The sequence below is a fragment of the Callorhinus ursinus genome, unplaced genomic scaffold (genome assembly GCF_003265705.2).
Source record: "Callorhinus ursinus isolate GAN/ISIS: 27379988/994484 unplaced genomic scaffold, GSC_fseal_2.0 scaffold12, whole genome shotgun sequence".
NCBI lineage: Eukaryota > Metazoa > Chordata > Mammalia > Carnivora > Otariidae > Callorhinus > Callorhinus ursinus.
The window spans coordinates 45,836,529-45,849,029 of record NW_027397074.1 but is presented as its reverse complement, the minus strand read 5'-3'; the positions used below and the strand labels follow the sequence as shown (position 1 = coordinate 45,849,029).

The 12,501-nt window shown below is 57.2% G+C and overlaps 1 protein-coding gene across 2 annotated transcripts in view; it reads left to right on the top strand.

The window, feature by feature from the left end:
* Positions 1-12,501, top strand: part of CRHR2 (corticotropin releasing hormone receptor 2) — a 46,103-nt gene that overhangs the window by 28,796 nt on the left and 4,806 nt on the right. The window contains exons 4-9 of one of the 2 annotated variants that reach the window (XM_073899026.1): positions 425-510; positions 1,926-2,032; positions 2,419-2,536; positions 4,374-4,527; positions 5,026-5,086; positions 6,545-6,617. In XM_073899026.1, the coding sequence (XP_073755127.1) occupies positions 425-510; positions 1,926-2,032; positions 2,419-2,536; positions 4,374-4,527; positions 5,026-5,086; positions 6,545-6,617 (599 nt within the window). Of the gene's footprint in view, positions 1-424; positions 511-1,922; positions 2,033-2,418; positions 2,537-4,373; positions 4,528-5,025; positions 5,087-6,544; positions 6,618-12,501 lie in introns of both variants that reach the window. The other variant, XM_073899025.1, reaches the window with a different exon arrangement.

Genomic DNA, 12,501 nt, shown 5'->3' with positions numbered 1-12,501 from the left:
CTCTCCTGCTTTCTCTCTCTTTCTCTCTCTCTCTGTCAAATAAACAAAATCTTCAAAAAATAATAATTATAAATAAAAATAAAATGAGAGAAGAATGGAAATTTTTGGGTATGCGGAAAGCAGCAAATCTTCAGCCACAACCCAGGGCTCCCAGTCAGGTTCAGTTCCGAACAAAATTAAAGAATGTAGACAAGATGCTAGTCAAAGATTGTATCAAAAATGGGTTTTATCCTGCCTTTCAGCTGGTAAGCCTTTTGCACAATTTTCACCTAAATGACTTTCCCGTGAACTTTTAGATGTGTGTTGTGTTTCCTGGCCTAGAGAGGCTGAGAAGTATGAACCTTATCCTGTGGGCACCCGGGAGCCAGGGAGTGTTCTTGAGGAGGGGAATGACCTGCCTCTTGGTGGTTGGCATCTTTTGTAGGGAATGCCTACCGAGAGTGCTTGGAGAATGGGACGTGGGCTTCACGGATCAACTACTCACAGTGTGAGCCCATTTTGGATGATAAGGTGAGTGGCCCCCACCTGCCCCACCTGCCCCACCCCTCATCCCTCTACAGGTATCAGGACTCAGGTTGAGCAGAGAGCATCCTGAGGGTGACAGAACTGGTCCTTGTGCAGCCCAGCCACACATTTTTGCACTTCTTCCCCCTGCCTCCACATCCTGTCCCCTGCTCAGTGACACCACGGGAGAGAAGGGGGACACAGACCCCCACCTTCGGGAGGGCCCTGGCTAGCAGAGAACAAAACCATGTCTGGCATGTGACACAAGAAGGGAATGACGGTGTGACCAGTGTCCCAACATCTAACAGGCTATGTGACTTCCTTCCTCCTCCTCTGGGCCTCAGTTTCCCCATCTAGCATCTGATTCTATGGCTCCACCTGGAAACGAACACAGCCTCCGGAAGGCTGGGCCCCATGGGAATCTAGGTCCCGCTCACACCTCAGCAGCCCCCTTGCTCTGGAACTGGGCTCCAGGCTTCGTGTGGTGCCAGCCTCCTCCCCTTTGAAGTTACGCCTCACTCCTGACCCAAACTGACACATCCCACCTCCACCCCCCTCCTCATTCACCCATTACAGCCCCCAGCAAGGCTGCAACTTTCCCCAAGAAGTCCTGGTTCAGAGGAAAACCATTGAGCTACCCTGAGAAAGGGATGCTACAAAATGTGAGCCAGAAGCGGTCTGCAATAGGGCCACAGGAGCGGCAAGTGGGATGGGTCATGAAGGAGGCTCCCGCCAGACCTCTGGCCTCACCTCTCCACCCGACAGCCTCTCTGAGCAGGGGCAAACCACGGTGGGCGGGGGGTCAGGGGATAGCCTGCCCTGGCAAGAAGGAGTACTTTATCACTGCCTCTGTTTAGAAATTGCCAGCATGTGGTGATCATAAAAACGCTTTTATTCGGCGTTAATATTGCTCTTAACTTCTCTACAGACATTGCGCCCCCTCACTGCTACATCCGGGACAGACTGATCCCAGGGCACCCTCCAGACTTCCCAGAGCTTGCTGCTTCTGAGGCAGGAGGGCAGGTTGGCTCCATTATACAGATGTCAAAACTGAGGTCCAGAGATAGAAATCAACTCACCCTCTGTCACTCAGCCAGCCAGGGTCTGAGCTGAGTCTGGAATTAAAAAGACAAGAAAATGTAGACAGCCTCACCTCTGGCATATCCCAGAAGATGTTATGTCCAAACCTGCCCCCAAACTGCATGTCAGGGGGGGTCTGACTGCAACCCTTTGTCTCGACGAAGAGCTGCCCACAGCCAACAGGAGCGAGCACTGGGAGCCAGATGTGGTGATGACACTTGAAGCCACTTTCTGCCTCCAAGGTCACGACACACAGGGTGGCCATAGCTGGAGTGCCCAGCCCCACCCTCCGTGTGCCCCATGCTTCCATCCGCCTGTGTGTCTGTCTGTCTGTCCAGCAGAGGAAGTACGACCTGCACTACCGCGTCGCCCTCATTGTCAACTACCTGGGTCACTGCGTTTCTGTGGTCGCCCTCGTGGCCGCCTTCCTGCTTTTCCTGGCCCTGCGGTGAGTCGTCCCCGCTCCGCGGCCTGCTGCTTTTCCCTGCCCCTCCCCCACAGCACCCCCTTCACCCCTCCCACACGGTCTTGCCTCCACTCGGCAGGGTAGGGGGGCCCTGAAGCCAGTGGACAGAGGGGTCTGGGGGGGCTGCCAGGACACTGACCGCTGGCAGGCATGCACGATGCAAAGGGGGAGCTGGCTCAGAGAGATCCAGCTGTGGCCACCACGAAGGGGAACGTGGCTCGCGGTGCAGCCCTGCCTGCACCCGAGACTGAGTCTCTTACCTGGCCTCGGGGTGGGGGGACCCAGTCCCAGCTGATTCCTGACCCCAGGCAGAGCCCGTCTCAGCTCGCTCCTGATCCTGCCTGATCCCTGACCTGGGCCTCCCACAGGAGTATCCGCTGTCTGCGGAACGTGATTCACTGGAATCTGATCACCACCTTTATCCTGCGCAATGTCATGTGGTTCCTGCTGCAGCTCATCGACCACGAAGTGCACGAGAGCAATGAGGTCACCAGGCCGAGGCTTGGGGCTGGGGGGCTCCGGGCTCTGGGGGCACCAACCTCTCTCGCCCGGTCCTCAGGTGTAGACCCGAGCCTGAGCTCATCTCTCCCCCAATCATTGTCCCTCCCGAGCTGGGCCCAGAGTCAGGCTGGGTAGGGGTGGGGCAGGGGCTGCCGCCAGGCCTGGGTCTTGGGAGCAGCACAGACAGCAAACTGGACTGGTTTGGCCTGTTCCACTCTCCATCTTCTGAATCCAGGACCTCCCAAAGACCCCTTAGAGAAGAAGAGGCTGGAACTAAGCTCCGTTGGGCTTTATCTCAATTCCAATGAGAGCCCTGTGGGGATTATTTTCCCCATTATACAGACCTGGAAACTGAGGCTCAGGGAGGTTAGGTGACACTGTAATGATGCCTCCACATCTAAGCCAGCAGGATCTTGACCAGGCCACCCCACGTGTCAGCTATCCACCCTAGAGCTGTGTCAACTGCTGTGGTACTATGTCCAAGTCACTGCAAAACCCGAGACTAACGAGGCCAAGCACAGAGTCCTGTGGCACACCATTAGAGACTTCTCAATACATTTTCTTTGAAGGGTGGACCTGAGCAGATACCCAGTCTGGTTTGACCCTTAACTTGGCCCCCCATTAAGCCCTGCCTCGGCACTCACTGAGTCCAATCCAGTTTGGGGGGCCCTGCAGCCCCATATTAGCTTGAACTGATAAAATGTTGCTTAACTTGGAAAAAAAGCAGGGTTGGGAGGAGCTTCCCACCTCAGCAGGCCTTTTTGAGAAGAGGAGACAGACAACCTCGTGGGGCCCGAGATCAGGGCTGGGACCCTGGGGGAAAGCCACAGAGGCAGAGACCAGCTGAGCACAGGACCCAGCTGACAGCCGGAGCCGTCAGCGCCGGACAGAGAAGGGATGCGCTGTCTGCGGGACAGAGAACACCCACCACGGGGCTCCCCTGACCGCCGTCCCCCCAGATCCCAACCTCGGCTCTGAGGGTACCCTGGGGACGAAGCCTGGGGAGCGGTGGCCAGGTCAGGAGGCCTGAGAGCTGGCCATGGCTCGCTGCAGCCCTAGACAGGCTTTTACTCTGCCTGCACCCCCATCTCCCCTCTGCAGGGTACTTGGGAGGGTAGCTCTGTTCAAAGGGACAGGGACAAAGGCAAATGGCAACAACCCTCATTTCTTGGTACCTGCCTTAGCCAGCCTGCCTCTCTAGCCGCCCTGTAAGACGCCATTAGTAGTTTCTCATGTCACAGTGGGGTTCAGTGGGGTATGGCAACCTGCCCCGGAGATGGTGAGGCTCCACCCAGAGCCAGCAGTGATCGTTCTAAGCCCAGAATCTGCCCAAACCAGAGATTTTGGAGAATCACCTCGATGGCTGCACCTCACCTTCATAACCCCTGCACTATTATTTATATAACAACTTGCTTTTAATTGACTCACTCCTTTTTTTCTATGTGAAATTTCCCATTTCATCCCTAAATGGAAACCTTGCTGTGGACCGAAGGTGACTCTCAAAAAACTGACCATGAAAACACAACAGTGTTGTTCAGTCCTAGCCCCTGTCCGCAGAAAGCTCAGGGCCAGACTCCCTCTTTCTTTATGAAAAAGGGAGATTAGAAAGTGCTGCGGGAGAAGCCAAAGAAGGCACCGGTGCAGGCTGGCGTCTTAACTTCATCCCAAACAGCGAGAGAGAATTGGGTGGAACATGAAGCTTCCCAGAGTGAGATTGGAGGGTCTTGAACGCATGTCCACAAGGCGACTCCTGGCGGGTGCCCGCGCCATGCACTGGGGCCCTGGCCCCAGGCTGCCCCTGACTGCCACCTGCCCCGTGCAGGTCTGGTGCCGCTGCGTCACCACCATCTTCAACTACTTCGTGGTGACCAACTTCTTCTGGATGTTTGTCGAGGGCTGCTACCTGCACACGGCCATCGTCATGACCTACTCCACCGAGCACCTGCGCAAGGGGCTCTTCCTCTTCATCGGATGGTGTGAGGGTCCCTGGGGGCCGCGGGGCCTGGTGGGGAGGGGCAGTGCTTACGAGGTCACCTCCCTTCATCTTGGGTCCAAGGACAGGTGCACAGCCCTGCCTGCCGTCCCCAGGACAGGCCGAGGATGCAGCCCCTCCCTTCCACTGCTGGTGAGGAAGAAGCGAGCAGTCCCTCCAACAGCACATTTTACAAATAGCCCTCCTCTCCTTGCCTGGGAAGACCAATCCAAAGGTGTTTGTCTCTGGTTTCGGAAGACAAGCTGGCCAGCTCCACTTCTCTATCGAGCAATCTCAGAAAAATCATGCTGTCACCTCATCTGTCTGACCCACTTAGAGAGGTTGCTGAGAGAGGGGGAAGCGGGGTTCAGGATGGGGCCACGGATGGCCTGCAGTTGGATGACTGGTCCCAGGCCCCTTGTGGTCCCCTCACCCTGTGTTCTACAAGAGGGCCCTTGACCATCTGTCTGTCCACTGTAGCCTATGTCTGTCTTTCTTTCAGGCATCCCCTGTCCCATCATCGTTGCCTGGGCCATTGGCAAACTCTACTATGAAAATGAACTGTAAGTAGGACCGGCCACCTGCAGGGGTCAGAGGGGTGTCAGGAAAGGTCAGGCAAGGGCTCCAGCCAGGCCTTGGGGCAGGAATTGGAGCCCTTCCAGGACAGATTTACTTTCCCATTGTCCCTATATTGAGAAGATATGCCTGGCACCCAGAGATACTCGCGTGGTAGGTGTCATGAGTTAGGAATCATGGGTCTTTTAAGTGCCCTAATGCATGACCCCTTTGGCCTTCGGTAAGGCCTCCTCCTCGGAGTGGCAAGTCTGGCCCAGGGTATATAGAGGAGGTCAAGTGCTGGAGGCTGTCAGCCTAGAGCACATCCAAGGCTGTGTCAATGCGCCTTTCACAGACCGGTGGGCCAGAGAAGTGGGCACTTGTTTTATTCTGGCATCGCAGTCCCTGCCTGGGGTACATTGTCCCATCCTGCCACCCTCCCTGCACCAGAGATGTTGATATCTAAGCCACACCCAGATGATGGCAGTTCTGGCCATGGCTCAGCCAAGCAGTAGCTGGGAAGCTGGGTGCCCCAAGTTAAAACTAGAGGGGACAAGGGAGTGTCAGTCTCTGGATACAGATCTCCAAGGGGTCTCCGAGGCTGGAGAGAGCAGGTAAGATTTGGGGGCAGGGGCAGAACTGGGGTGCCGTGAAACGTAGTGAGCTTCCTGTCAAAGGGGGTGTTCAAGCAAAGACCAGAAACCCCAGTGCTGGGAGGTGGCGCCAGGGGAGATTCCTGTCTAAGGCAGTGTGCACTGGATGACCTCTAAAGTTTCAGAGGACACAGTCAGAATTTCCCCAAGTCCATGTGGCCCTTCCTGAGGTCTAGTAGGAGTGGTTGACGGAGCCAGACTGCGTCCTGGCCCCACCCCTTCCCTTGGACTCTGAAGCTTCTACACCCACCCGCATCCCCAGAGAATAACCAGGCCTCTGGTAGCAGCAGGCCCCCTTCACCGGGTGAATGAGGCCTCAGCTCAGAGAAAGGCCAGGGTCCAGGGCTGGAGAAGACTCCCACCTCTACAGCTGCTGCTTTGTGCGGCTGAGTGCCTGGCGTGCGGGACGGCAGGTCCCGAGCAATGCAGGAACAGGTGCTATAGGGTGCTTGGGCCCTGGGCCAGCAAGGGGGAGCCCAGCTGTCCCTTCATTCGTGAACCTCCTGCCTGCCCAGCCCTGGGTGCCACAGTCTGGCATAGGGTAGGGGAGTGAGGAGGGAGGTGTGGGGAGACCCAGGGCCTGCCCTCAGTCCAGCTGGGGAGACCAGACCCTCCATGGAGGGCAAAAGGCAGCCCAGGGGTGCAGCTGGGATGGTCAGAGGGGCCAGGGCCGTCCACCCAGGCATTTTGGGAAGGCACAGCCCTAGAGATTGGGTCTCGGGAAGGGTCAAGCCAGAGAACCCTGGGCCCAAGTCTACTGTGGTGGCCAGACCGTGGCTCGGCAGGCCGCTCACAACCACCCCATCTTTGCAGGTGCTGGTTTGGCAAGGAGCCCGGCGACCTGGTGGACTATATTTATCAAGGCCCCAGCATCCTTGTGCTCTTGGTAGGTCCTCAGTGGGGGCCCAGAGAGGGCTGGGCATGGGGACGACGCAGAGGACCCACCCACCAGGGATGCTGGGGAAGAATATGGCCCCTTGCACCCTCTCTGTACACACCACCCCACTCCCTGGCAGCCCCCTCCCACTATCCTTACTCCATGCTCCATGCCCTGCTGCGGCCCCTTCCACTCTGGCCCTCGGGTTCTTCCTCTGGGCAGAGAATGGGTCTGACTGGCAGATTTCTAGTGCCCCCCACATCTGACATCCCCTTGCCAGGTACTGAGACAGCCAGGCGAGGGGGCCGCTGATGGCAAGAGAAGGGTGTGCGGACTTCTATTCAGCTCAGACCTACATCCCCCTCTGCCCCCAGCGACCCCCTCTGAGGCCCAGCCCACCGCCCCCAGCCTGGAGCGGTGGTACCAGAATGAAGCCTAATGAGCAATTGTTCCTTGTCCAGCTCCCTGCTCTTTGCCAAATGTATTCGCATTTAAGGTATAATTGCCACCACGTCTTTAATCCACAACGAGCTTTAATTAAGGTAGAGGCTGCGTTCGGCAAAAATGAACCCATTATATATCATACATTTTAAAAAAGAGAGACATGCAAAAAAGCCCCATAAGAAATTGGCATTTACGTAAGACTTATTTCAGGCTTGGTAATTTCAGGCTTCTATATGCACCAGCTTCCTTAAAGGGCCACACACTTCTTGTGGGATACATGAGAGAGAGAGAGAGAGAGAGAGAGAGAGCGCCATCCTACTCTTGCACACAGCAGGTGCCTAATGGGGGTTCTGTGGTCTACCTTGGAGACAATTACTGTTCTCTCTTTCATTTCCTGACTCCTCCTTTTTGTGACTTCATCTGGGATTCATTTGTTCCCCATCTTTGGAGTGCCCTTGATGTATATGAACTGGAGATGACTTAGGGAGGTTTTCTACCCACTGCCGGAAATTCGGAAATTCCACCTTATCTCAGAGGCAGAAGCCAGGGCTTGTGGGGGGGGGGGGGGGGGGGCGGCCAGGAGTGACCTTGGAGTCCCAGCTGCAATGTGTCACTGGTCGCCACCCTCAGTGTGAACGGAAACCCCTTGAGAGCCGTCCCCTCCCAGGCTACTGCTGAGAGCCCATCCTGGAAGGATTAGGGCTTTTCATGAATCTGGGACCCCGCCAAGAAGGCTGGCCTGGGTGGGGCTTCAGCAATAGTGGGGAGAGAGCCCCTGGCTGCAAGGATGCTGGGCAGCGTGAGGAGATGAACAGAGAAAGGGAGACGGGCATGGAGGGCTCCGTGTCAGCCCCCACTCCCTGCCTGTTCCTCCCTGCCCCTTTCTCTGCTTCCACCCGCACCACTTGGCCCAAGAGCCCTTTGCGTCTCCCTTTGGGCCTAGCCCACCCCCCACACCCAGCTATTGCACTTATGGGGCTTCCAGGTTCCGCACTGAGCCTGTCCAACAGCTCCATCTTCATAACTTCCAAATCTCACATCGTCTGTGCCTGGAAATAGGAATTATGATCCCCATTTTACAGCTGAGGAAGTTGAGATGAAACTGCCTGCCCCAAGTCACCACTAGGAGCTAGCTGAGCTGAGACGCAGGGGCCGGTTACCCACCCCCTGCCTGTCCTCTGGTTTTATACATGCTCAGTAGCCCGCCACCCCTGCCCTCCCCTGATTCATGGCTGCATTTCTGCTGCTGAAAGACATGACTGAGCTTATTTCTGGGTTCCAGGAAGTGAATTGGCTGGTTCGGTTTGCAGGAAGCTGTTGTGACTGTGTTGTCATGGGAAAAGCATGTGGCACTTACTGGGTCCCGCTCTGGACCAGGCACGGGGCTCGGGGCTCTCCATGAGTATTTTTACCCGCATCGACCTTCTGAGACAGGCTCTGTGGTGTCCCTTTTGGACTGGTGAGGACGCAGAAACTCAGGGAGGTTAATGAAGCAACTTGCCCAAGGCCACGCGAGTGCCAGAATTAGAGCCATGTGACAAGAACTTGGTGCCAGGCGTTCACTTGGAAGGTGGTCCCAGGAAGCACCGTGAGGGGTGGGAGTGGAAGACAAGGCGGGGAGGAAGCCCGGGTGAGGTGATGAGCTGGCTTCCATGGGCACAACCACGTGGAAGAGTGTCAGAATAGCCCCCTGCTGAAGGCTCGGAAGCTGGATCACTTCTCCGCACACGTCCTGCCTCATCAGCGGAGGTTGCCCCCCAGGACATGAACCCTGCATATTTCCAGGTCCCTCTGTTGTGAGGCTGAGCTCTCCTGGCGCCAGAGGAAGCCTGAGGCTGAGAAGTGTCCCCGGCAACTGCAGGGACCCCCGGCTGGGCTCCCACGGGGCACGGAGCATTGGGTCTGTCTGACTAAAGTCTCCTCGTTCTGTGTGCCTCCCAGCAATGCCCCAGCAGCCCCGGTTCCACATGCGAATTCCAGGCCCCCCACCTGCCCCTGGGAACGTCTGGGGTGAGCCCAAGATCTGCATTTGGACGAAGGGCCCCGGGTACCTTGGATGTGTACACTGGTGTTGGAGAACCGTGGTGCCCGGGGCCCTGCCAGGCAGGGATGCGGGTTGTCTGGGCTTCCTCTGTGGCCCAAGCAGGGCCCTGCACAGAGTAGTCCTTGGGGCATGGGCCTTTGAGGCTTCACCTGCCTAGAGCATGCCAACAGGAGGAGAAAGCTGAGGCACCTGGTGAGGACTAGGCCCCAGACGGGTCTCCAGGCTTCTGGGGGCACCCCCAAGTCCATCTGGCCAACACTGGGCTCCACAGATGCCCGTGGGACAGACAGATGGGCCGTGTTTAACTGACCCGGCAGAGGTGCAGTGCGGGAAACTGAGAGCAGGGGAACAGTGAGAGATGGGACCTGAGCTGTGTTGGCAGCACCCCAGTAAACCTGCCCCATACCCAGACCTGGAGGGAGCAGGGCCTGTCTCCGAGGCTGGGAGCCATGTCGGCAGCCCAGGAGGCAGAAACGTCAGTCCCCTTTCCGTCTCCCTCTCTGCTTGCCTCTGCACAAGCGACAGTGAAGTTCGAGGAGGGTCTCCCATGAGCACCAGATTTAGCAAGTACCCTCATGGTCTCCAGGGGTGGGGAGGACCCAGGGTGCTCTGCACTGGTGAGATGGATCGGTTTACTTTCTCTGCCTTGGTGGGAGGCGCTATGCCGTGGGGCATCCTGGAACAGGCCCTGGTCACGGCCCCCTGGGGTTTGGGACCCTGAGGGACCTCCTCGCTTGGAGCCTTGGTTTCTCACCTCTAACACCACGATGCCAGTCCCTGCTTCATGGGGTCACCGGGAGGACCCATGGTAGCCCTGGGGCTCCGCCTCCAGCCTGTCCTCCTCGTACCTGGAGCCACGGGTCTGGCTCCAGCGCTGATGGGCCTTGTGGTGCGCTCCTGAGCTCCGATCACCCCTCGCTGGTGGTGTGGCCAGTGCCTTCCCTCCGCGTCCTTGCATCTGGCCCAGATTTCATGAACTCCCACATGAGCAACAGCATGACGCAGAGGTCAGGAGGCGGACGCTGAGGCCAGCTCGGTTCAAATCCTGACACCAGGGCCTCCTACCTGTGTGGTGTGGGCAAGCCATAGAGCCTAGCTGAACCTCAGTTTGTACATCTGTAAAATGGGAATAATGATCACACCTACCGCATAAAGTCAGCTGCTGGAGGAGTAGCCATGAAGTGCTTGGAACAAAACCTGGAATGGTGTGTGTCCTGGGCCACGTTAGGGAGCACTAAGCCTCCCTTGTCTGTCCCCGTAGCCACCATAATACCCAGTCTGGGCCTGACACGCACCACCACCTGCCAGGCTGGGGCTCTGACCAGGCAGGGGCGCCCCTCCCACAGAGCCTCCTTAGGAGTGACCGTGCCAGTGGGAGCTGCCGGCATCAGAGCTCCAGGAAACACGGGGCAGGAACGAAGCTGGACTTCTCCAGGGGAGCTTCTCCAGGGGGTCTGGCCTTACCCTTTCACCTCAAACCCTCTCCACTCCGCATGCTCAGAGCCCCTGCCATGCAGGCTGCCCTAGGAACATTCTGGGCTGGGAGGGCCCTGCAGCTGCTATTCTAGAAGGGGGTAGATTTCAATGCTTGGGCTCACCTTAGCCACAGTAGCTGCCAACTGGCCTGTCTCCTCCGCCCCAGGGCTTTCTCCCCTGGAACACAGTCCCCCACCATCCTTCAGCCCCCAGCTCAAGGACCATTTCTCTAGGCCTTTCTGACCCCTTTCTGCCCGGCCACAAAACTTCTGGGAGCAGGGACCTAACACATGGCAAGTTAACTCACTGAATGAATGAACGAACGAATGAATGAGTGAGTGAGTGAGTAAGTGAGTGAAAGAAACTAGACTGGACAAGGCTAGGGTACCATAATAGCCAGCGCTCACTGAAGGACTCGGATTTGGGGTTGGAGGAAGTGGGAGGTCCAAGAGCGGAGAGCTCTGTGTGGGCTGGGGCCCCGAGGCTCCCTGGAGAAGGAGGGAAGACACCTGTGGTGGGGTGAGGTGGAGAAGATGCTGTGAAGGGGGTGGCTGGGGACAAGGAAAGAGTGACTTTCAGACTGCCCAGGCCCAGGCAGAGATGGAGTGGGGGCAGCATCACTGACTGCCTGCCTCACATGAGTAGGGGGGACAAGGCTTGTATCCCAGCTCCTCGGCACCAGACCCTGTCCCTGCTCTTGCCTCAGCACATGGAACAGGACCCTCAGCCGGGAAGTGCTCTGCAGCTTATTGACGGAATGGAAGCATGGGGTGGGGGAGGAGTAGATAAACTGACGAATGGATTGTTGAGTAGGTATTTGGATGGATGGATGGATGGATGGATGGATAATTGAATGAATTGGTTAGTGGGTTGATGGATGATGGGTAAATAGATTGAATGCAGGGAATGTGCCAGAAATCAGAATATATTTTGATTCCAACAGGCTCTACTGTCACAGAAGTCAGAAAGAATCAGAAAAGGTCAAGTCTTTTGTAGCACTTGTACAAGAAAATTAAGATTGATCTAAATTAAGATTGACCTGTGATCCAAGGGAATATACCAAAAACCCAGGAGCCAGAAATTAGATGAGCCTTAAGGAGCAGGGTGCAGCAGGCCCCTGGCTGAAGGCTTCCCGCCCACCCCTCACCCTGGGTTCTGCAGGCCATGCCACCGTGGGCGTGAGAGCTGCCGGCTGAGGTTGAGGAGCAGCCCGAGCCCTCCAGGCCCCCAGATCCTCCTCCGGCTTTGGGGTCGTGCAGAGGCCAGAGGGCTCTCTCTTCCCTGGTGTCTGCCAGTGTCCCCCCACTCTCAGCCTGGGGTCCAGAACTTAGGAGGGCTTAAGAAGTGACGGATTCTTGGGACAGAGCCTCGGGCGGAACGTGTGTGTGTGTGTGTGCGCGCGCACGCGCGCGCACATGTACTCACACGGTGCATATGCCTGAGCCAGCAGACGCCCTCTGACCCATGGGCACTTCCTTGGGAGAGATTTGAAAGAAAGGGAATCCCACTCTCCTGTCTGCTCACGTTTGGAGATGGATGGAGAGAAACGCCAGCATGCCCACGTCCCCAGATCCACAGGCTCTCATGTGGACACACTCACACAAGCACAGAGAACAGACCCCCCCCACCCCGAAGCGTTTGGAGGGCAGCGCACAGCCACACAGACAAGCCAGTGCGGATGGACGAGACACTGGCAGGCCCACAGAGACCATCCACAGCACGAGCATGCCTCGGGCGGCCCCGCAGGCCAGTCCTGGGAAGAGACTGGATGCATCGGCTCTGATGCCGAGAAAAGGCTCAAAAGGAAGATAAATGAGGCCCTTCCAGGAGCCTTGGAGCCAGCCCAGCAGCCCAGCAGCCCATTCAGCTTCATGGCCTCAGACGTGCCTGGGAAGCATTTTCCTGGGTGCAAGGGAGGGCTGGTGAGAG